Source organism: Heptranchias perlo, chromosome 30 (genome assembly GCF_035084215.1).
Source record: "Heptranchias perlo isolate sHepPer1 chromosome 30, sHepPer1.hap1, whole genome shotgun sequence".
NCBI lineage: Eukaryota > Metazoa > Chordata > Chondrichthyes > Hexanchiformes > Hexanchidae > Heptranchias > Heptranchias perlo.
This window is the reverse complement of record NC_090354.1, coordinates 29,356,968-29,383,831: the sequence shown is the minus strand read 5'-3', so window position 1 is coordinate 29,383,831 and position 26,864 is coordinate 29,356,968. Positions and strand designations below refer to the sequence as shown.

General features: G+C 45.3%; 1 protein-coding gene across 1 annotated transcript in view; it reads left to right on the top strand.

Annotated features, from left to right (window-relative positions):
* The first annotated feature begins 245 nt into the window (after window positions 1–245).
* The window catches only part of LOC137300080 (vasoactive intestinal polypeptide receptor-like), a 61,233-nt gene continuing 34,614 nt past the window's right edge, over window positions 246–26,864 (top strand). The window contains exons 1-5 of the mRNA XM_067969175.1: window positions 246–280; window positions 2,075–2,114; window positions 5,176–5,278; window positions 16,008–16,115; window positions 25,479–25,582. Coding sequence (XP_067825276.1) covers window positions 246–280; window positions 2,075–2,114; window positions 5,176–5,278; window positions 16,008–16,115; window positions 25,479–25,582 — 390 coding nt within the window. The remainder of the gene's footprint in view (window positions 281–2,074; window positions 2,115–5,175; window positions 5,279–16,007; window positions 16,116–25,478; window positions 25,583–26,864) is intronic.

Below are 26,864 nucleotides of genomic sequence, written 5' to 3'. Positions count from 1 at the left end.
GTATATTCAAGACTGAGATTGATGGATATTTGGACACTAAGGGAATCAAGAGATATGGGGGTAGAGCGGGAAAGTGGAGTTGAGGTAGAAGATCAGCCATGATCTGATTGAATGGCGGAGCAGACTCGAGGGGCCGTATGGCCTATTCCAGCTCCTTATGTTCTCATGATACAGCACTGCCTAGAGGCAGGACAGGCAACATTGTCAGAGCAGTGTTGTCATTTAACATAGGCATTCCCATTAGAATGCCACCTAGTGACATGACAGGTAATAGCTACAGGTAAGTGTTGACACTTTAACATTGGCATTCCCATTGGAAATGATTAGGAACAGGAGCAGGCCATTCGGCCCCTCGAGTCTGTTGTGCCATTCAATTAGATCATGGCTTAACTTTATCTCAACTCCATACATCCTCCTTGGTTCCATGTCCCTTAATACCCCTGCCTAACAATAATCTATCAATCTCAGTTTTTAAATTTTCAATTGACCCCCAGCCTCAACACCTTTTTGAATGAGAGAGTTCCAGATTTCCACTACCTGACGAAATGCTTCCTGACATCACCCCTGAACAGCATAGCTCTAATTTAGCCTTTTTGATTGCTTTTTGTACCTGCCTACTTGCTTTCAGTGGTTTGTGTACTTGGACTCCCAATTCTCTTTGCTCCTGTACAGTTCCTATTTTCTCACCATTTAGAAAATACTCTAATTTAAGATTACGCCCGCTTGTTCTGGACTGCTCTGCCAGAGGAAATAGTTTCCCTCTAAAACCCTATCAAATCCTTAAATCATCTTAAACAACTAATTGGATCACCCCTTAGTCTTCTATACTCAAGGAAATACAAGCCTCGTCTGTGCAACCTGGCCTCATAATTTAACCCTTTAGACCTCGGTATCATTGTGGTGAATCTGCACTGCACCCCCTCCAAGGCCAATATATCCTTCCTGAGGTGCAGTGCCCAGAACTACACGCAGTCTCCAGATAGAGTCTGACCAGAGCTTTATACAACCGTAGCATCACTTCCTCCTCTTTGTATTCCAGCCCTCTTGCGATGAAGACCAACATTCCATTAGCCTTTTCAATTATTTTTTGTACCTGTCCACCAGCTTTTAGTGATTTCTGTACATGAACCCCTAAATCTCTCTGCTCCTCCACAGTTCCTAGCTTCTTGCCATTTAGAAAATACTCTGTTCTATCTTTCTTAGGTCCAAAGTGGCTGATCTCTCACTTCCCCACATTGAACTCCATCTGCCACAGTTTTGCCCACTCACTTAATCCATCAATGTCCCTTTGCAACTTTCTGCTCCCATCTACACTATTTACTGTGCCACCTAACTTAGCGTGTCAGCAAACTCGGGTATATGGCTCTCTTTCTTTCATCTAAGTCATTGATAAATATAGTGAAAAGCTGAGGTCCCAGTACAAAACCCTGGGGGACACCACTAGTCACATCCTGCCAATTAAAGTACATACCCATTATCCTGATTCTCTGTCTCCTGCCTCCTAACCAATTCCCTACCCATGTCAATAGGTTGCCTCTAAATCCACGCGCTTTAATTTTTGCCAACAGTCTCTTATGTGGAACTTTATCGAATACCTTCTGGAAGTCCATATAAATAACATCCATAGACACACCCTATCTACCACGTTAGTAACCGTCTTAAAAAATTCAACTAGGTTAGTTAGAACATGACTGGCTGTCTCTTATCAGTTCATATTTGTCCAGGTGCTCAGTCACTCCATCCCTAATAACAGATTCTAGTAACTTCCCCACAACAGATGTTAGGCTAATAGGTCTATAATTTCCTGGTTTCTCTCTCCCACTCTTCTTAAATAATGGAATGACATTGGCAATTTTTCAATCCAAGGGGACAATTCTTGAATCAAGAGAGTTTTGGAAGATCATCATCTGTAATTTCCTCACCTACGTCTTTTAATCCCCTGGGATGGAAACCATCAGGTCCTGGAGATTTGCCAATCTTCAGTCTCATTATTTTTTCAGTTCCATTAATTTACTGATATTAAATCTAGTAAGTTCCTTCCCTAGATTTATTTTTAATTTTCCTCATGTCTCAGGTATTTAATCCTCTTCCTCTGCTGTGACGACCGATACAAAGTAATTATTTAGCAAGTCTGCCGTTTCCTTATTTTCAATTACAATATAACCTGCATCTGTCTCTAAGGGGCCCACACTACCCATAGCCACCCTCTTTCTCTTCATAGAATCATAGAAAGATACAACACAGAAGGAGGCCATTCGGCCCATCGTGCCTGTGCCGGCTCTTTGAAAGAGACAGCCAATTAGTCCCACTCCTCTGCTCTGTCTCTATAGCCCTGCAAATTTTTCCCCTTCAAATATTTATCCAATTCCCTTTTGAAAGTTATTATTGAATCTGCTTTCATCACCCTTTCAGGCAGTGCATTCCAGATCAGAACAACTCGCTGCATAAATTTTTTTTCCTCTTGTCACCTTTGCCAATCACCTTAAATCTGTGTCCTCTGGTTACTGACCCTTCTGCTACTGAAAACAGTTTCACCTTATTTACTCTATCAAAACTCCTCATAGTTTTGAACACCTATCAAATCTCCCTTTAACCTTCTCTGCTCTAAGGAGAACAACCCCAGCTTCTCCAGTCTCTCCACATAACTAAAGTCCCTCATCCCTGGTACCATTCTAGTAAATCTCCTCTGTACCCTCTTCAAGGCCTTGACATCCATCCTAAGTGTTGTGCCCAGAATTTGCCACAATACTCCAGCTAGGGCCTAACCACTATAAAAGTTTAGCATAACTTCCTTGCTCTTGTACTCCATGCCTCTATTAATAAAGCCAAGCATCCCATATGCCTTTTTAACAGCCTTCTCAACTTGTCCTGCCACCTTCAAAGATTTGTGTACCTACACTCCCAGGTCCCTCTGTTCCTGCACCCCCTTTAAAATTGTACCATTTAGTTTATATTGCCTCTCCTCATTGTTCCTATCAAAATTAATCACTTCACACTTCTCTGTGTTAAATTTCATCTGCCATGTGTCTGCCCATTTCACCAGTCTGTCTACGTCCTCTTGAAGGCTGTTACTATCCTCCACATCATTTACTACATTTCTGAGTTTTGTGTCATTTGCAAACTTTGAAATTATACCCTCCATACCCAAGTCCAGGTCATTAACATATATCAAAAAGGGCAGTGGTCCTAATACCGACCCCTGGAGGACACCACTGTATTCTTTCCTCCAGTCTGAAAAACAACCGTTCACCACTACACTCTGCTTTCTGACCCTTAACCAATTTCGCATCCATGCTGCCACTGTCCCTTTAATCCCATGGGCTTTAATTTTGCTAACAAGTCTATTATGTGGTACTTTATCAAATGCCTTTTGAAAGTCCATATATACGACATCAACTGCACTACTCTCATTAGCCCTCTCTGTTACTTCATCAAAGAACTCAAGTTAGTCAAACGCAATTTGCCTTTAACCAATCCATGCTGGCTTTCATTTATTAACACTTATTTTCCAAGTGCCAATTTTGTCCTGGATTATTGTCTCTAAAAGTTTCCCCACCTTAGGCTGCCTAAGCTGTGGTTACCAGGTTTAACCCTCTCCCCTTTTTTGAACAGTCCTCTGACACCACTCCCATATCTAAGGAGGATTGGAAGATTGTGGCCAGAGCCTCCGCAATTTCCACCCTTACGTCCCTCAGCAAACAAGAATGCATCCCATCTGGACCTTTTCTACTTTGAGCACTGCCAACCTTCTAAGTACTTCCTCTTTTTATTCTATTCAATTTCTCTACTACTGCCTCCTTTTCTGTGACATTGGCAGCATCCCCTTCTCCAGTGAAGACCGATGCGAAGTATTCATTTAGTATCTCAGCCATGCCCTCTGCCTCCACAAGAAGATCTCCTTTTTAGTCCCCACTCAGACCCATCCTTCCTTTGACTACCCTTTCACTAAATGTTTATAAAATTGGGTTCCCTTTTATGTTACCTGCTAATCTATTCTCATACACTCTTTGCTGCACTTATTTCCTTTTTCAGTCTCCTCTGTACTTTCTGTATTCAGCTTGGTTCTCGACTGAATTATGAACCTGACATTTATCATAAGCCTCCTTTTATTGTTTCATTTTAATCCCTTTATTTAGTCATCCAGGTGGCTCTAGCTTTGGATACCCTTCCTCTCCCCTCATGGGAATGTGTCTAGTCTGTACCCGAACTATCTCCTTTTTGAAGGCCTCTCATTGCTCATTTACTGTTTAACTGCCAATCTTTGATTCCAGTCCACCTGGGCCAGATCCTTTTTCAACTCACTGAAATTAGACCTCCTCCAATTGAGTATTATCACATTTGATTTTTCCTTGCTATTTCCATAACGACAGTAAATCCAGACTCTAAAACTAAAAACTTGTAGTGTTATCCTTGATATCCTTCACAATTTTTTCTTGCGTTCTCTTTTTGCAACTCTTGCTACTTCCTTTATATTCCTTTGCTGTTTTTTATGTCTCTCCAGTCCGCGGGATTTCCACTATTCTTTGCATTTGAGCAAACTCTTTCTTTTAATTTTATACTATCTCTCACCTCTTTTCTTGACCAAGGTTGTTTTATTACACAAGTAGAGCTCTTGCTCTTTAGGTGTTTGTACAGGTCTTGTATTGAACGAATATTACTGTTCACCTGTAGTTTTACCCATTAACAGTTCCACCTGTGGCTAATTTCTGTCTCACCCCTTCAAAGTCAGCCTTTTCGAAATGCAAAACCTTGGTTTGTGACTCACCCTGCTCCCTCTCAAAACTAATAATGAATTCAGTCACATTATAGTCACTGTCAGTTAGGTGTTCCCTTACCGTTAGCTTGTTGACTAATTCAGGATCATTACTCAACACTAAATCTAGTGTGGCCTGTCCTCTTGTTGGTTCAAGAACATATTGTTCCAGAAAAGTGTCTCGAATATACTCACAAAATTCGCTGCTTTTGGCTCTCGAGCTGTTCTGCTTCTCCCAGTCTCTGTGAAAATTAAATTCTCCCACTATAACCACTCTGTATGAGCAACAAGCTTCTCTGATGTCTGTATTTATGCATCCTGCTACTTCATCAAGTTCTGTGGTGGGCAAGTCAGGGAGGCAATATAATGAATTCACACTTATGTGAGCACATTTTAACAAATTCCTTTTATCCTTTCTTCAGGCAATGGTGATCCACCCTGACTGTAACCTACTGTTAGAGATCCAGCTGGAGGAGGAGAGGTGCTTGTCCGATTTATCAATGTTCCACCTGGACTGGGAGTCTGGTGAGTAAAACACAGCGACAGAAAGAACCTGCTTTATAGAGAGCGTCCCACGGAGCTTCTCCCACATTGGCGGATAAACCTTGTTCATGCACAGAGCAGGAGGAGCTCTGAGGATTTCACCCCCTGAGACTGTCAGCACATCCAGGGAAATGACAATCCTCCTCGGCTGAACAGTTCTTGTTCACATACATCGATGTTGAAATAATACAATACCGTCGCACACAAAGTGAGTCACTGACCAATATCACACCATCTCTCTCGAGGTGAGTCACTGACCAATATCACACCATCTCTCTCGAGGTGAGACACTGACCAATATCACACCACCTCTCTCGAGGTGAGTCACTGACCAATATCACACCATCTCTCTCGAGGTGAGACACTGACCAATATCACACCACTTCTCTCGAGGTGAGACACTGACCAATATCACACCATCTCTATCGAGATGAGTCACTGACCAATATCACACCATCTCTCTCGAGGTGAGACACTGACCAATATCACACCACTTCTCTCGAGGTGAGACACTGACCAATATCACACCACTTCTCTCGAGATGAGTCACTGACCAATATCACACCATCTCTATCGAGATGAGGCACTGACCAACAAGACAACATCTCTCTCGAGGTGAGACACTGACCAATATCACACCACCTCTCTGAAGGTGAGACAATGACCAATGTCACACCACCTCTCTCTCGAGATGAGAGACTGACCAATATCACACCACCTCTCTGAAGGTGAGACTATGACCAATGTCACACCACCTCTCTCGAGATGAGACACTGACCAATATCACACCACTTCTCTCGAGATGAGTCACTGACCAATATCACAGCATCTCTATCGAGATGAGGCACTGACCAACAAGACAACATCTCTCTCGAGGTGAGACACTGACCAATATCACACCACCTCTCTGAAGGTGAGTCACTGACCAATATCACACCATCTCTCTTGAGGTGAGACATTGACCAATATCACAACACCTCTCTGAAGGTGAGACACTGACCAATGTCACACCACCTCTCTCGAGATGAGACACTGACCAATATCACACCACTTCTCTCGAGATGAGTCACTGACCAATGTCACACCATCTCTATCGAGATGAGGCACTGACCAACAAGACAACATCTCTCTCGAGGTGAGACACTGACCAATATCACACCACCTCTCTGAAGGTGAGTCACTGACCAATATCACACCATCTCTCTTGAGGTGAGACATTGACCAATATCACAACACCTCTCTGAAGGTGAGACAATGACCAATGTCACACCACCTCTCTCTCGAGATGAGAGACTGACCAATATCACACCATCTCTCTCGAGGTGAGTCACTGACCAATATCACACCACCTCTCTGAAGCTGAGACTATGACCAATGTCACACCACCTCTCTCGAGATGAGACACTGACCAATATCACACCATCTCTTTCGAGGTGAGTCACTGACCAATATAACAACATCCCTCTCGAGGTGAGACACTGACCAATATCACACCACCTCTCTGAAGGTGAGACACAGACCAATATCACACCACCTCTCTCGAGGTGAGTCACTGACCAATATCACACCACCTCTCTCGAGGTGAGTCACTGACCAATATCACACCATCTCTCTCGAATTGACTCACTGACCAATATCACACCATCTCTCTCGAGTTGAGTCACTGACCAATATCACACCATCTCTCTCGAGTTGAGTCACTGACCAAGATCACACCACCTCTCTCTAGATGAGTCACTGACCAATATCAGAACATCTCTCTCGAGGTGAGTCACTGACCAATATCACACCATCTCTCTCGAGGTGAGTCAGTGAATATTATCAAACCACCTCTCTCGAGGTGAGTCACTGACCAATATCACACCATCTCTCTCGAGGTGAGTCACTGACCAATATCACACCATCACTCTCGAGATGAGTCACTGACCAATATCACAGCATCTCTCTTGAGGTGAGACACTGACCAATATCACACCATCTCTCTTAAGGTGAGTCACTGACCAATATCACACCATCTCTCTCGAGATGAGTCACTGACCAATATCACACCACCTCTCTGAAGGTGAGACACTGACCAATGTCACACCACCTCTCTCGAGATGAGACACTGACCAATATCACACCATCTCTCTCGAGGTGAGTCACTGACCAAGATCACAACATCACTCTCGAGATGAGTCACTGACCAATATCACACCAGCTCTCTCGAGATGAGTCACTGACCAATATCACACCACCTCTCTCGAGATGAGTCACTGAGCAATATCACACCACCTCTCTCGAGATGAGTCACTGACCAATATCAGAACATCTCTCTCGAGGTTAGTCACTGACCAATATCACACCATCTCTCTCGAGGTGAGTCAGTGACCATTATCAAACCACCTCTCTCGAGGTGAGTCACTGACCAATATCACACCATCTCTCTCGAGGTGAGTCACTGACCAATATCACACCATCTCTCTCGAGGTGAGTCACTGACCAAGATCACAACATCACTCTCGAGATGAGTCACTGACCAATATCACACCATCTCTCTTGAGGTGAGTCACTGACCAATATCACACCACCTCTCTCGAGGTGAGACACTGACCAATATCACAGCACCTCTCTCGAGATGAGTCACTGACCAATATCACACCATCTCTCTTGAGGTGAGACACAGACCAATATCACACCATCTCTATTGAGGTGAGTCACTGACCAATATCACACCACCTCTCTCGAGATGAGTCACTGACCAATATCACACCATCTCTCTTGAGGTGAATCACAAACCAATATCACACCATCACTCTCGAGGTGAGTCACTGAACAATATCACACCATCTCTCTCAAGGTGAGTCACTGACCAATATCACACCATCTCTATCGAGATGAGGCACTGACCAATAAGACAACATCTCTCTCGAGGTGAGACACTGACCAATATCACACCACCTCTCTGAAGGTGAGTCACTGACCAATATCACACCATCTCTCTTGAGGTGAGACATTGACCAATATCACAACACCTCTCTGAAGGTGAGACAATGACCAATGTCACACCACCTCTCTCGAGATGAGTCACTGACCAATATCACACCACCTCTCTCGAGATGAGTCACTGACCAATATCACACCATCTCTCTCGAGGTGAGTCACTGACCAAGATCACAACATCCCTCTCGAGGTGAGAAACTAACCAATATCACACCACCTCTCTGAAGGTGAGACACTGACCAATATCAAACCACCTCTCTCGAGATGAGTCACTGACCAATATCACAGCATCTCTCTTGAGGTGAGACACTGACCAATATCACACCATCTCTCTTGAGGTGAGTCACTGACCAATATCACACCACCTCTCTCGAGGTGAGACACTGACCAATATCACAGCACCTCTCTCGAGATGAGTCACTGACCAATATCACACCATCTCTCTCGAGATGAGTCACTGACCAATATCACACCACCTCTCTGAAGGTGAGACACTGACCAATATCACACCATCTCTCTTGAGGTGAGACACTGACCAATATCACAACACGTCTCTGAAGGTGAGACACTGACCAATGTCACACCAGCTCTCTCGAGATGAGTCACTGACCAATATCACACCAGCTCTCTCGAGATGAGTCACTGACCAATATCACACCACCTCTCTCGAGATGAGTCACTGACCAATATCACACCATCTCTCTCGAGGTGAGTCACTGACCAATATCACACCACCTCTCTGAAGGTGAGACAATGACCAATGTCACACCACCTCTCTCGAGATGAGACACTGACCAATATCACACCATCTTTCTCGAGGTGAGTCACTGACCAAGATCACAACATCCCTCTCGAGGTGAGACACTGACCAATATCACAGCATCTCTCTTGAGGTGAGACACTGACCAATATCACACCACCTCTCTCGAGGTGAGTCACTGACCGATATCACTCCACCTCTCTCGAGTTGAGTCACTGACCAATATCACACCATCTCTCTCGAGTTGAGTCACTGACCAATATCACACCAACTCTCTCGAGATGAGTCACTGACCAATATCAGAACATCTCTCTCGAGGTGAGTCACTGACCAATATCACACCATCTCTCTCGAGGTGAGTCAGTGACCATTATCAAACCACCTCTCTCGAGGTGAGTCACTGACCAATATCACACCATCTCTCTCGAGGTGAGTCACTGACCAATATCACACCATCACTCTTGAGATGAGTCACTGACCAATATCACAGCATCTCTCTTGAGGTGAGACACTGACCAATATCACACCATCTCTCTTGAGGTGAGTCACTGACCAATATCACACCACCTCTCTCGAGATGAGTCACTGACCAATATCACACCATCTCTCTTGAGGTGAGACACAGACCAATATCACACCATCTCTATTGAGGTGAGTCACTGACCAATATCACACCACCTCTCTCGAGATGAGTCACTGACCAATATCACACCATCTCTCTTAAGGTGAATCACTAACCAATATCACACCATCACTCTCGAGGTGAGTCACTGAACAATATCACACCATCTCTCTCAAGGTGAGTCACTGACCAATATCACACCATCTCTATCGAGATGAGGCACTGACCAATAAGACAACATCTCTCTCGAGGTGAGACACTGACCAATATCACACTACCTCTCTGAAGGTGAGTCACTGACCAATATCACACCATCTCTCTTGAGGTGAGACATTGACCAATATCACAACACCTCTCTGAAGGTGAGACAATGACCAATGTCACACCACCTCTCTCGAGATGAGACACTGACCAATATCACACCATCTCTCTCGAGGTGAGTCACTGACCAATATCACACCACCTCTCTGAAGTTGAGACAATGACCAATGTCACACCACCTCTCTCGAGATGAGACACTGACCAATATCACAACATCCCTCTCGAGGTGAGACACTGACCAATATCACACCACCTCTCTGAAGGTGAGACACTGACCAATATCACTCCACCTCTCTCGAGGTGAGTCACTGACCAATATCACACCAGCTCTCTCGAGGTGAGTCACTGACCAATATCACACCACCTCTTTCGAGGTGAGTCACTGACCAATATCACACCATCTCTCTCGAGTTGAGTCACTGATCAATATCACACCACCTCTCACTAGATGAGTCACTGACCAATATCAGAACATCTCTCTCGAGGTGAGTCACTGACCAATATCACACCATCTCTCTCGAGGTGAGTCACTGACCAATATCACACCATCACTCTCGAGATGAGTCACTGACCAATATCACACCATCTCTCTCGAGGTGAGTCACTGATCAATATCACACCATCTCTCTCGAGATGAGTCACTGACCAATAACACACCACCTCTCTGAAGGTGAGACACTGACCAATATCACACCATCTCTCTCGAGGTGAGTCACTGACCAATATCACACCACCTCTCTGAAGGTGAGACACTGACCAATATCACAGCACCTCTCTCGAGATGAGTCACTGACCAATATCACACCATCTCTCTCGAGATGAGTCACTGACCAATATCACACCACCTCTCTGAAGGTGAGACACTGACCAATATCACACCATCTCTCTTGAGGTGAGACACTGACCAATATCACAACACCTCTCTGAAGGTGAGACACTGACCAATGTCACACCATCTCTCTCGAGGTGAGTCAGTGAACATTATCAAACCACCTCTCTCGAGGTGAGTCACTGACCAATATCACACCATCACTCTTGAGATGAGTCACTGACCAATATCACACCATCTCTCTCGAGGTGAGTCACTGACCAATATCACACCACCTCTCTCGAGGTGAGACACTGACCAATATCACAGCACCTCTGTCGAGATGAGTCACTGACCAATATCACACCACCTCTCTGAAGGTGAGACACTGACCAATATCACACCATCTCTCTTGAGGTGAGACACTGACCAATATCACAACACCTCTCTGAAGGTGAGACACTGACCAATGTCACACCACCTCTCTCAAGGTGAGTCACTGACCAATATCACACCATCTCTATCGAGATGAGGCACTGACCAATAAGACAACATCTCTCTCGAGGTGAGACACTGACCAATATCACACCATCTCTCTTGAGGTGAGACATTGACCAATATCACAACACCTCTCTGAAGGTGAGACAATGACCAATGTCACACCACCTCTCTCGAGATGAGTCACTGACCAATATCACACCACCTCTCTCGAGATGAGTCACTGACCAATATCACACCATCTCTCTCGAGGTGAGTCACTGACCAAGATCACAACATCCCTCTCGAGGTGAGAAACTAACCAATATCACACCACCTCTCTGAAGGTGAGACACTGACCAATATCAAACCACCTCTCTCGAGATGAGTCACTGACCAATATCACAGCATCTCTCTTGAGGTGAGACACTGACCAATATCACACCATCTCTCTTGAGGTGAGTCACTGACCAATATCACACCACCTCTCTCGAGGTGAGACACTGACCAATATCACAGCACCTCTCTCGAGATGAGTCACTGACCAATATCACACCATCTCTCTCGAGATGAGTCACTGACCAATATCACACCACCTCTCTGAAGGTGAGACACTGACCAATATCATACCATCTCTCTTGAGGTGAGACACTGACCAATATCACAACACGTCTCTGAAGGTGAGACACTGACCAATGTCACACCAGCTCTCTCGAGATGAGTCACTGACCAATATCACACCAGCTCTCTCGAGATGAGTCACTGACCAATATCACACCACCTCTCTCGAGATGAGTCACTGACCAATATCACACCATCTCTCTCGAGGTGAGTCACTGACCAATATCACACCACCTCTCTGAAGGTGAGACAATGACCAATGTCACACCACCTCTCTCGAGATGAGACACTGACCAATATCACACCATCTTTCTCGAGGTGAGTCACTGACCAAGATCACAACATCCCTCTCGAGGTGAGACACTGACCAATATCACAGCATCTCTCTTGAGGTGAGACACTGACCAATATCACACCACCTCTCTCGAGGTGAGTCACTGACCGATATCACACCACCTCTCTCGAGTTGAGTCACTGACCAATATCACACCATCTCTCTCGAGTTGAGTCACTGACCAATATCACACCACCTCTCTCGAGATGAGTCACTGACCAATATCAGAACATCTCTCTCGAGGTGAGTCACTGACCAATATCACACCATCTCTCTCGAGGTGAGTCAGTGACCATTATCAAACCACCTCTCTCGAGGTGAGTCACTGACCAATATCACACCATCTCTCTCGAGGTGAGTCACTGACCAATATCACACCATCACTCTTGAGATGAGTCACTGACCAATATCACAGCATCTCTCTTGAGGTGAGACACTGACCAATATCACACCATCTCTCTTGAGGTGAGTCACTGACCAATATCACACCACCTCTCTCGAGATGAGTCACTGACCAATATCACACCATCTCTCTTGAGGTGAGACACAGACCAATATCACACCATCTCTATTGAGGTGAGTCACTGACCAATATCACACCACCTCTCTCGAGATGAGTCACTGACCAATATCACACCATCTCTCTTAAGGTGAATCACTAACCAATATCACACCATCACTCTCGAGGTGAGTCACTGAACAATATCACACCATCTCTCTCAAGGTGAGTCACTGACCAATATCACACCATCTCTATCGAGATGAGGCACTGACCAATAAGACAACATCTCTCTCGAGGTGAGACACTGACCAATATCACACTACCTCTCTGAAGGTGAGTCACTGACCAATATCACACCATCTCTCTTGAGGTGAGACATTGACCAATATCACAACACCTCTCTGAAGGTGAGACAATGACCAATGTCACACCACCTCTCTCGAGATGAGACACTGACCAATATCACACCATCTCTCTCGAGGTGAGTCACTGACCAATATCACACCACCTCTCTGAAGTTGAGACAATGACCAATGTCACACCACCTCTCTCGAGATGAGACACTGACCAATATCACAACATCCCTCTCGAGGTGAGACACTGCCCAATATCACTCCACCTCTCTCGAGGTGAGTCACTGACCAATATCACACCACCTCTCTCGAGGTGAGTCACTGACCAATATCACACCATCTCTCTCGAGTTGAGTCACTGATCAATATCACACCACCTCTCTCTAGATGAGTCACTGACCAATATCAGAACATCTCTCTCGAGGTGAGTCACTGACCAATATCACACCATCTCTCTCGAGGTGAGTCACTGACCAATATCACACCATCACTCTCGAGATGAGTCACTGACCAATATCACACCATCTCTCTCGAGGTGAGTCACTGACCAATATCACACCATCTCTCTCGAGATGAGTCACTGACCAATATCACACCACCTCTCTCAAGGTGAGACACTGATCAATATCACAGCACCTCTCTCGAGATGAGTCACTGACCAATATCACACCATCTCTCTCGAGATGAGTCACTGACCAATATCACACCACCTCTCTGAAGGTGAGACACTGACCAATATCACACCATCTCTCTTGAGGTGAGACACTGACCAATATCACAACACCTCTCTGAAGGTGAGACACTGACCAATGTCACACCATCTCTCTCGAGGTGAGTCAGTGAACATTATCAAACCACCTCTCTCGAGGTGAGTCACCGACCAATATCACACCATCACTCTTGAGATGAGTCACTGACCAATATCACACCATCTCTCTCGAGGTGAGTCACTGACCAATATCACACCATCACTCTTGAGATGAGTCACTGACCAATATCACACCATCTCTCTCGAGGTGAGTCACTGACCAATATCACACCACCTCTCTCGAGGTGAGACACTGACCAATATCACAGCACCTCTCTCGAGATGAGTCACTGACCAATATCACACCATCTCTGTCGAGATGAGTCACTGACCAATATCACACCACCTCTCTGAAGGTGAGACACTGACCAATATCACACCATCTCTCTTGAGGTGAGACACTGACCAATATCACACCACCTCTCTCGAGATGAGACACTGACCAATATCACACCACCTCTCTGAAGGTGAGACACTGACCAATGTCACACCACCTCTCTCAATATGAGTCACTGACCAATATCACACCACCTCTCTCGAGGTGAGTCACTGACCAATATCACACCACCTCTCTCGAGATGAGACACTGACCAATATCACACCATCTCTCTCGAGGTGAGTCACTGACCAATATCACACCACCTCTCTCGAGATGAGTCACTGACCAATATCACACCACCTCTCTCGAGATGAGACACTGACCAATATCACACCATCTCTCTCGAGGTGAGTCACTGACCAATATCACACCACCTCTCTCGAGATGAGACACTGACCAATATCACACCATCCCTCTCGAGGTGAGTCACTGACCAATATCACACCATCTCTCTTGAGGTGAGACACTGACCAATATCACACCATCTCTCTTGAGGTGAGTCACTGACCAATATCACACCATCTCTCTCGAGGTGAGTCACTGACCAATATCACACCATCACTCTCGAGATGAGTCACTGACCAATATCACAGCATCTCTCTTGAGGTGAGTCACTGACCAATATCACACCACCTCTCTCGAGATGAGTCACTGACCAATATCACACCATCTCTCTCGAGGTGAGACACTGACCAATATCACAGCACCTCTCTCGAGATGAGTCACTGACCAATATCACACCATCTCTCTCAAGGTGAGACACTGACCAATATCACACCACCTCTCTCGTGGTGAGTCACTGACCAATATCACTCCATCTCTCTCGAGGTGAGACACTGACCAATATCACACCACCTCTCTCGAGGTGAGTCACTGACCAATATCACTCCATCTCTCTCGAGGTGAGACACTGACCAATATCACACCACCTCTCTCGTGGTGAGTCACTGACCAATATCACTCCATCTCTCTCGTGGTGAGTCACTGACCAATATCACACCACCTCTCTCGAGGTGAGTCACTGACCAATATCACACCACCTCTCTCGAGGTGAGACACTGACCAATATCACACCACCTCTCTCGAGGTGAGTCACTGACCAATATCACACCAGCTCTCTCGAGGTGAGTCACTGACCAATATCACACCATCTCTCTCGAGGTGAATCACTGACCAATATCACACCATCACACCTTCTTCGACAGCACCTCCCAAACCCTTGACCTCCACCACCTCGAGCAACAGGTGCATGCGAACACCATCACGTCCAAGTTGCCCTCCAAGTCACACACCATCCAGACTTGGAAATTTATCACCATTCCTTCATCGTCGCTGGGTCAAAATCCTGGAACTCCCTGCTTAACGGCATTGTGGGAGCACCTTCAACACACGGACTGCAGCGGTTCATGAAGACGGCCCACTACCACATTCTCAAGGGCAACTCGGGATGGGTTATAAAAGTCAGCCTTGCCAGCAACGCCCATATCCCAAGAATAATCTTAAAATAAATACTGACGGTGAGTTACTGATCGACATCACACTGAAGGGTGGGGCACGATACTTCAAGGCTTCTCTCCCTTTCTTTATCTCATCTCATGTTGTTACTATCCCTCTCTGGTCTCATCCTTTACCTCAATCCTCCACTATACGTTCTTCACTCCTTCCCAACTTTCTCCTCCACTCTTGCCCTGCAGTGTTGGCTTGTTGATGCTCTTGAACACATCCCTTCTCTCTCCTGTCTCAGGGTGTCACTCCATGTGGGACAACCTCTCATGCTGGCCAGCCGCGGCTACTGGATCGACCGTGGTGCTCCCTTGTCCCAAAGTTCTGCTGCAGTACGCGGACAAACCAGGTAAACCGCCGCGTTTGAAGGGGTGGGGAACTGCACTTTATAGTTCTCCACAATTCATAGCCCGCGAATGAAACTGCAGGAGCACATGGCATTGAGAGTGAGATTTGTTGGGGGAGTTTATCGCGAGTCTGCGCCAGGGGACTGGATCATCTGGGCACAGCGATTACCAGAGAATCAGGCGGGGAGGGGCGCGCACCTGTGAAGGAACTGCCCAATTTTCCGGTATTTCCCATGACCGGTGTGGTCCCTGGAAAACCGATAGGGTTAATTACAGAGAAATTCTCTGCTTTTCATTGAAAGAGTAATTTCACCCTTTGATGTCTTTAAGGATGGCCGGGATTTTCCTCCGCAGTCACACCCGATTTCACCGGCGGGAACGTGGTGGAGATAGACAGAAAGTTCGGGCGGTGAGGCCTCCTGTCCCTTTCACCGCCCGAGTGGGCTTTCCCTCCCCTTACCCCTGCTCGATGCTCCATCCCCTGCACAACACATGCAAATGGAGGCGGGGTAAGCAGCCCTGTGTTAGGGAGGTGAGAAATCAGCCTAGGTCCCTGGAGGGTTTCCTGGCCGTTTACTTTACTTACCACCGCTTCCCTGGGACCACCATGGGAGGTGGCGATGGGCCCCAGGAAACGCTGGCAAGAATCCTGGGTTCTCCCAGTGAAGGGAGAGGGGCTTGTAACCACCTCCTCTCGCTCCATTCCAACCCACACTTCGGACAGGGTTCCAGCAGTGGGGGAGGGAGTGGCAGAAGCCCCATCTCACTGGAGCACTGCCACTAGGAGGAGAATCCTGGCCATTACCTTGAGTTTGTTTTGGAGCAATCTGGTTAAATGATCTCACTGGTGTTTTAATTTGAGATGACAATGTTTATTCCATTGGTTTGTTTCTCTGTAAACTTGAGCTCATCCAAAACTCTGCTGCCCTTATCTTAACTTGTACCAAGTCCCATTCACCCATCACCCCTGTGCTCACTGACCTACATTGGCTCCTGGTCCACCAATGCCTTGTTTTTAAAATTCTCATCTTTGTGTTCAAATTCCTCCATGAGCTCACCCCTCCCTATCTTTGTAACCTCCTCCAGCCCTACAGACCTCCGAGATCTCTGCACTCCTCCAATCTGGCCTAGTGCATCTCCCACATCCTTCGATTCACCATTGACAGTGGTGCTTTCAGCTGCCTAGGCCCTAAGCTCTGGAATTCTCTCCCTAAACCTCTCCTCCTCCCCACCTCTTTCTCCTCCTTTAAGATGTTCCTTAAAACCTACGTCTTTGATCAAGTATTTGGGCACCTGTCCTGATGCCTCCTTCTTTGGCTTGATGTCAGTTTTTGTCTGATTACGCTCCTTGGGACGTTTTACTCTGCTAAAGGTGCTACATAAATGCAAATTGTTGGTGTTGTTTTGGTTTGTGGTCCCTTCATAATCCAGGCTGGTTCTACATCACTTTATGATCCAACTGTGACCAGGTTCAGCCTTCAGGTGCTGAGGTGACCTCTAGATCTGATATGGTCATTTCTGTTTCCAATTGCCTCCCCCTTCCTTTAGTTCCTCCGTGTCTCTCTCTTACTGGGGCACAGTTGCACCGAACCCCAGCTGTACTCTGGCACCTCATTCAAGTGGCCGTTCTTCATGTGTGAGCCCTGACATTGAATGTCAGCAGGCTATTCGAAAATGTGAGGCATCACAGCTCGATCCTGTCCTTATTCATCTTCCACACCCGGGTTTTTTTCTAATGGAATTTTCTGGACAGCAGTAAAGGAGCAGGTTTCCAGGCTGATTTTTCATCTCCCTAACACAGGGCTGCTGAGAACTTAGTTCAGGCACAAATTTCCCAGAAGGGTGTGTTATACATGCATGGGGGAAGATATCTAGCAAATGGAATATTGTAGGGATTGTTCCAGCCATTTTCTGACATACAATCCCAGTGGATGAGGCCGTACGCTGGGTGTGTGTATTTGGAAAATTTGCATAAAGAAGGAAAGTAAGACTTGTGTTTATAGAGCGCCTTTCATGACCTCAAGACATCCCAAAGCCATTTACAGCCAATGAAATATTTTGAAGTATAGAAACTGTTGTAATATAAGAAACGCGGCAACCAATTTGCACACAGCAAGCTCCCACAAACAGTAATGAAATAAATGACCAGATAATCTGTTTTAGTGATGTTGGTTGAGGGATAAATATTGACCAGGACACCGGGGAGAACTCACCTGCTTTTCATAGTATAGGACACATGATGTGGAGATGCCGGTGATGGACTGGGGTGGACAAATGTAAGGAATCTTACAACACCAGGTTATAATCCAACAGTTTTATTTGAAAATACAGCACAGAAGGAGGCTATTCAGCCCATCTTGCCTGTGCGGACTCTTTGATAGAGCTATCCAAATTAGTCCCACTCCCCTTCTTCGAACTAATGCCTTGGGATCTTTTGCATCCACCTGAGAGGGCAAACGGGCCTCGGTTTAACGTCTTATCCAAAGGACGGCAGCACCGACAGTGCAGCACTCCCTCAGTACTGCACTAAAGCATCAGCCTGGATTATGTGCAAGTCTCTGGAGTGGGACTTGAACCCACAACCTTGTGACTCAGAGGTAAGAGAGTGCTACCACTGAACCATGGCTGACACCTTTCAACAATGTTTCTCAGCTCTAAACAAAATTGACAGGACGACTCTCTGTGTGATTCTCTTCCCTCGGGACGTTCCTTATCTCCACTCAATGCCTCACACTGAATAGTTCAACCATTTGAAAAGACTTGGAAACCATTTCTGCATCCAGTCTTGTGGCAATCGGTCACCAAATTTACATAAAGCGAAATAACTTGTTTATCTCTCACGGTTCAGCATCTTCTTTGGGATAATCTATTTATCAGTAACAAGTGAAAGTATTTCACAGAAGGAGACACAAAAGGGTCATTATTGCTTTTTCAGTGCACTTCAGTACCAGCGCACTTCCAGTTGCATCCTGTCTATCATTACACAAAGACATAATTCTGTCCTGGGGATTCCTAAATGAGCTGAATCTGACAGCTTGCTATGGCTTTTATTTCTGGGTGACATTTTCTTTTGTCCCTTGACAGTGTTTACATAAACTCTTCCTCTGAACAGTGCTGCTGTCAGGGTTTCACACGGAGCTGATGTACTAAACTCAGAGGAAGCTCTACCTCACAGCCACTTTATACCGAAGGGGAATTTTCCGAATTCACCCCCTCGATGTTGGGTTTCACCCATTGGCAGCACAAAGCTCCGTACCCAGGAACACCAATTTGTAAAATCACTCCCCCGCTTCCCTTTTCTCAGCCATGGCTCAGTGGGCCGCAGTCTCGCCTCTGAACGTCATGGGTTCAAGTCCCACACAAAAATCTAGGCTGACATTCAGTATTGAGGGAGCGCTGCACTGTTGGAGATGCCGTCTTTCAGAAACCGAGGCCCCATCTGCTCTCTCAGGTGGATGTAAAAGACTCCATGGTACTATTTTGAAGAAGAGCAGGGGGACTTCTCCCCGGTGTCCTGGTCAATATCTAACCCTCAACCAACATCACTAAAAACAGATGATCTGGTCATTATCTCATTGCTGTTTGTGGGATCTTGCTGTATGCAAATCGGCTGCCGTGCTTCCTACATTACAACAGTGACTATGTATCACAAGAACTTCATTGGCTGTAAAGTACTTTAGGACGTCCTGAGGTCCTGTGAAAGGTGCTCTTTAAATGCAGGTCTGTTGAGAAGGGAAGGTAACACCCTGCATGTCTTAGTGGGCATGATGGAATGAAATGTTAAACTCCTTGCTAGGTCAACTTCAGAGAGCAGAAAAACATTTAATGATCAGTCTTTCACACCTGCAGCTTCATATTTTCCCTTTCTAGCCTGTCATCTGAAATATCAGCATTACCTCTCTTTTGTGAAAGTGTTCAGACAAGTATGTCTAACACCAGGAATCTCCTCGGATACCCATTTAGAGCAATGCAGCTCGTTTATATTGCCAGTACATATCAGACACCTTCCACATGCAATAAATGAGTGACACTGCATTCACCCTCTGTGCGTTATCTCCCATTGCTGGCCTGTCTGTTCCTGGGTTGCCCTTCTGTCTGGTTGAGGGTATTTCTCTACACCCACTCCTACTGGACACAAGTATCTTGGTGGACATACGAGAATTCAGCCATCTCCACTTGACCAGGAACTGTCTAGAGCAGGGCTCAAACCCTACGCGTTCTGACTCCAAGGCAGGAATGCTACCACTAGACCAGAGGCTTGCTTCCCTATTGTTAGGTGATAAGAAAGCAGTTGAGGCAACTTTGTGTGCAACAGGCTCAAGGAGTTTGGGATTTTTGACACGTTCACACAACCCCACCCAGAAAGCAAAGGTTAAAGGAGTGTTTTGAAAGTCTATCGCCTGATTTGAATGCTGCTGAAACTGCAGTCCCTGAGGGTCTGTGTTCAAGACATTTTGTTACTGCCTCGGTTTGTTGCATTAATGACCTCCCGTAGCTATGTTCGCAGTCAAAGATTTGTTTTTAAATAGCTGATGACACGTTCTCCATCAGTCCCTGACACCACTGCCAAAGCTGTTGTAAAATTATTAGTTCATCACAGATAGCAACCAGAACACAAATGAAATCCAATCGATTTTATGTCCTAATATCTTACCTTGGCAATCAATTTGAGTAACTGTCACCGTCAGAATGTGGCATTTTTTGACATACGGTTAGAAAACTGCCCAACCAAAGTAAGACCATCAATTCCTATCTCAGCCAGAAAGCAGTCAATGCATTTACTTATGGTCGTCTAGAGCAGGGATGCCCAAAATGTAGTCCATGGGTCACATGTGGCCTCCTGCACCCTGGCAATCCGACTCACACAATGCACGTATCCCAGGCCCATTTATGTTTATATTTTTTGCTCGCTGGTTTGCTCCTGTTTGAATTTTGTGGGCCTGGAGATTTGGATAAGAAAGAAAGAAAGAACTTGCATTTTTGTAGTGCCTTTCCCAACCTCAGAATGTCCAAAGGTGCTTTACAGCCAATTAAGTACTTTTGGAATGTAGCCACTGAGGGGAAACGTCCTCAACTGCCCTGTCAAAAAAGTTCATGCAATAAAATCAATTTCCATACCCTGTACCTGAACGAGCAGCAGATAGAGTCTGCATGTCTGTAACGGGCAGTAAACTGCAGCAAAACACTGTAAAGTGCCAGGCCAATAATGTACAATTTCCTTCTTGTCAACATGTTGGGGGAAGATTTTCGCTGCACACCATGAGGTAAATTTTACAATTTAGGACTCCCCGAGCAGAGCCTTGTGTGACAAGTTAATGGAACAAAGGAACATTAGGAATGGGAGTAGGCCAGTCAACCCCGAGACCTGCTCCGCTATTAAATTGGGTCATGGCTGATCTGTATCTCAACTCCATTTACCTGCCTTTGCTCCGTATCCCTTGATACCCTTACCTAACAAAAATCTATCGATCTCAGTCTTGAAAGCTCCAATTGACCCCCAGCATCCACAGCCTTTTGGACAAGAGAGTTCCAAGTATCTATTACCCTTTGTGTTTCCTGATTTCACTCCTGAACGGCCTAGCTCTAATTTTAAGGTCATGTCCCCTTGTTCTTGATTTCCCCACCAGAGGAAGTGGTTTCTCCGTTTCTACCCTTTTAACATTTTAAATACCTCAATCGGATCATCCCTCAATCTCCTATACTCAGGGGAATACAAACCAGGCTTATTCAACCTGGCCTCATAATTTAACCCTTTAGGCCCCGGTATCATTCTGGTGAATCTGTGCTGCACCCCCTCCACGGCCAATATATCCTTCCTGAGGTGAGGTGCCCAAAACTGTACGTGGGACTCCAGATGGGGTCTGACCAAGGCTCTGTACAACTGAAGCATAACTTCCACCCCTTTGTATTCCAACCATCTTGAAATAAAGGCCAACATTCCATTAGCCTTTTTGACTACTTTTTGTGCCTGGCTACTAGCTTTTAATGATTTGTGTACTTGGACTCCCAGATTTCTTTGCTCCTCCACGGTTCCTAGTTTCTCACCATTTGGAAAATATTCCGATTTTATCTTTCTTGGCTCCAAAGTAGATGACCACTTACTAGCCCACACTGAAGTCCATTTGGCACAGTTTTGTCCACTCACCTAATCTGTCCATGTCCTTTTGAAATTTGTTGCTCCCATCTAAACAACTTACTGTCCCTCCTAACTTAGTATCAGCTGCGAACTTGGATCTACGAGTCTCTCTCTGTTTCTTCATCCAAGTCATTAATAAATATGGTGAAAAGTTGAGGCCCCAGAATGTGGGAACACCACTCATCACATTCCACCAATTGGAGTACGTTCCCTTTATCCCCACTCTCGGGGGGAAAAAAATCAAGTGGGTCGTGAATCAGGTGAACTGACCTCATTCTGCAAACTCCTGATAGGCACTCCTCTCCTACGGAGCTCCTCATCAGAAAGCAGGTTTACAATTTCACTACATGCAAAATAATAAATATTCCCCTGTGGTTAGTAGCACAGGCTCATGAATTGTAAACAAAAGATTAAAGATTATTACTGATGGCCCATTATTGAACTTACATATTACAGATTATACAAGGTTTACTTAAGTGAAATCAGTTTTGCCTTGTGTGCTTTTAACGGCCCTTGAGGGGGGGCCCACTGCAAACAACATTTTAGGGTTAAAGGGAAAATCAACCCCCAGGAGAAACTTTTTTAGGGAATGTTTGTGGTTATCAAGTTGACACTTGCTGGGGAATGGAAGGTCCTCTCCACTTTTGTCGGCCATTGTAGAACCAAGCACTCGGGGGTTAGATACCGAGATTTACTCCCTCTACCTACCTTCAACAATGTCCCCTTATCCGAACTTCAGAAGAGCAACTTCATCAGATTGCCGTTTTGATGCCAGTTTGTACATTGTGGGAAGTTTTGTACCATGGACCCTCACCCTCTGGAATGCCCAGATTTGTTTCATCAAACACCCATACAGCCTATAGAAGGAGGAGACAGTCATTCTGACGCTCATAGGGGGGGGTCCAGAATGAGGGGTCATAGTCTCAGGATACGGGGTAGGACATTTAGGACTGAGATGAGGAGAAATTTCTTCACTCAGAAGGTGGTGAACCTGTGGAGTTCTTTACCACAGAAGGCTGCGGAGGCCAAGTCACTGAATATATTTAAGAAGGAGCTAGATAGATTCCTAGACGCAGAAGGCATAGAGGGGTATGGGGAGAGAGCAGGAATATGGTATTGAGATAGAGGATCAGCCATGATCATATTGAATGGCGGAGCAGGCTCAAAGGGCCGAATGGCCTACTCCTGCTCCTATTTTCTATGTTTCTATTCTGTCAGTCTGAGCCTTATTCAGACATTGGTTTCAAGGGTGAAAGGATGGGATTATATCTCACTGCATGACCCACTCCTCCATTTGATTGCTTTCAACATTTTGCTACTGACGTAAAGCTCTTGGAGGGCACAATGAAACATCTGAACCAAAATAATTGAAACCAACTGCATTGCCCATCGTTATCCTTCACAGAAGTTGGGTGAACTGGTTAATGTTTGGGGTTTGTTGAAGTTCAAGTCATAGTACAGAATGAAAGAAAGCCTCGCATTTATATAGCGCCTTTCAAACTTCAGGACGTCCCAAAGTGCTTTACAGCCAAAGAGGTACGTTCAAAGTGTAGTAACTGTTGCAATGTTGGAAATGCAGCAGCCAATTTGCACACAGCAAGATCCCACAAACAGCAATGAGATCAATGGCCAGATAATTTTTTTTATGTTGGTTGAGGGATAAATTGTTAGGTTTGGTCACTAGGAGATCTACCCTGTTCTTCGAATAATGCCATGGGATCTTTTACGTCCATCCGAGAGGGCAGATGGGGCCTTGGTTTAACATCTCATCCAAAAGATGGCACCTCCAACAGTGCAGCACTCCCTCAGTACTGCACTGCAATGTCAGCCTGAATTATGAGGTCAAGTCTCAGGAGTGGGTCTTGAACCCACGGTAGTCTGGCTCCAGAGGAGAGAGTGCTACCCACTGAGCCATGGCTGGCATCACAAAGGTCAAAGGTGTTTGAACCTGATACATTAATATGGGCTTGCTCCGCACTAATCAGTTTCTGTGACCTTAAGAGCGCCAAGAGTAAAATTCCAGTTATTAATAGAAACATAACTTATCGAAGAATTTAATCAGCTTATCAGAAACACAGACTACATACTCTTCCTCTTACCTACATCCTCACTGTGTTGAAATCTAGGTGCATTGTCCAGGCTCCTGCTTGAACTCATTTTTTCTCTGAACTTCGAACCTATGGAATTCCTCACCTCCCTCAGTCTTTACAAATTTCAGGTTTTTAAAGCTCGTGTTTGGTGCCACCCCTATCAGCACTTGTGATTCCCTTGTCTTCAGTTTTACTCTTTTCATCCGTGCAGTCTGGGCCTTGACCCTTCACCTTGGTTTCTCAATAAAGCAAAAAAGTAATCCGACATCAATATGAGTGGAATAAAAACAGAAAATGCTGGAAACACTCAGCAGGACAGGCAGCATCTATGAAGAGAGGAAGGGAGGGTTACCGTCATTCTGACAAAGGGTCATCGACCTGAAAAATTAACCCTATGTTTCTCTCTCCACAGCTGCTGCCTGACCCGCTGAGTGTTTCTAGCATTTTCTGTTTTTATTTCACATTTCCCGCTCCTGCAGGATTTTGCTTTTTGTCTTTATTATTGACTTTTTACTGCAGGCTCATTGAGATTGAGAACTTGGGCAGCCTATCACTAATAAGTGCTCCAGGATTCATTGTTACTTCAGGCTTCACCTGACAAACACTGATAAGTCTTCCTTGGACCATGTTCCATGTTTCCATTGTGAGTGCTTCAGACTTCACCTGGTGGCCACAGTAGGTTCGGTGACTCAATTCTTCAGGTTTCCTGGATCAATGAGCACTGCCCTGATGAAAAGGCCCACAGATTGATGTGAGATATTTCCCTCGTTTGATGCTCACTGGATCAATGTGCTAGACCTCCCTAATAAATGCTCCAGGCTGCTGGATCGGCCTGATCCGATGATTATGCTGATTTACCAAATCTCTTGAAGATCACTGTGGCTTTCAGGCAACTCTTTTCCCCTTATTCCCCAGTGGAAGCCATCAGATATCTGACTTGCTAGGGTATGGGGTTGGCTGTCAGGTCAAATGAAAATAGCAAAATGCCGTAATATTTAGGGATGTTCAGTCCAGGGTACCACCCGTTTGCTGACTGGTTCATCTCTGTTGCTCTGAATTATAAGGATTCCTGTTCACTGTAGCAGTGGGACAGTCAGTCGTTATAAACCACAGGTCTAATGATGTTACTCCTACCATAGGGAATGTGAGCAGGCAGTGCACTGATAAAGGTTGGACTGAGATGCCCCACTCTTACTCTAAAGCGTGTGGAATCAACATCAACAACATGGAGGCCGATGTCGAGGTCAGTGTTTCCCTTCATGATTTCAGTATTGGATTTATTCCTTCTTTAGACCATTTTTACTAGGGCTTTCTGTAAAATAACATTCCAGAACACCTCCTCCTTCCTTAATATGTGAGTTGCTCTCTAAACATAGAAGGATGAACAAATATTATATGTGGATCATAGTCCAAGGGGTAGAAATGCATATCAGGTGGTAGCGTTAAACTTGCAGTATATCGGCCGCCTGTTATACTCCCCGCCTGATATCCCGTTCTATTACCCTCAACAGAATTGAATACAAGCGGGGCCTATAACAGGCGGCCGATCAGATACTGCTCGTTTAGCATCTCTGCCCATGATGAATTTCTACCCCCTACTATCTCTGAATTGTTTCACGGCCAGCAACATATCTCCTTCTCTCCAGCTGTTTTTAGCATTGTAAAGGGACTAGATAATTTAGACCATAACAAGCTATTTCACCTTGTCCAAAACAGTAGAACCAGAGGACACGGCCTGTGCTTGAAGGGGGTAAGTTCTAAACAATTATTCAGTGAGTGAGTGGTAAATTTATGGAACAGACTCCCTAAGGAGCAGTTAGTATTGATTCATTCAAATGCAAATTAAATACATTTCTTTAAAAATAATATTTTGGGATACGGTATATGAGTAATTTGAGGCATGACATGTGGTGAGTGTAACATGCTTGGGAGGAACAGATGACTTTGGACCTATGGTTCCCAAAACTCTCCATCACTGGGGGTTTCCTCGCCTCATGTCTGGGTCTGTTTTTTTGTAATTGATAGAGATTGATTGCTATGATTAGTGAACATCTCCATTATAAAGCAATTACCAAGATGGTAGAAGGCGAACTAGATGGACCATGGTCTTTTATCGTCTAGTGATTCCTGTGTTCCTTTGTTCTTACTTTTTCTTGCAACCTTTACCTGTCTCATGTAATAATTGTGAATCCCTCTGCCTCTTTCCTGTTACATTATACAGGAAGGTCAGGGTAGGTCTTGACTTTATGCAATAGTGTAAACCTGATAATAGTGAATCGGCAGACTGTTTTACATCTCTCCCCATTTTTATTTCCATTGAAGTCAAAACGGGCTGCTGATCACCACTATCACCCCTTTTACACGATCGCATAAAGTCAGCACCTACCCCAATATATCTGTGACTCTCTTATTGTCTCTTATTTAACAATAATTAAATCGATACATGTTTCTTTCTCTCTGCACCTACCCTCCCCCCGGGACCCTTGATCAGGACAATGAGATAGGGTCAAGTTTGCTGCTTGTAT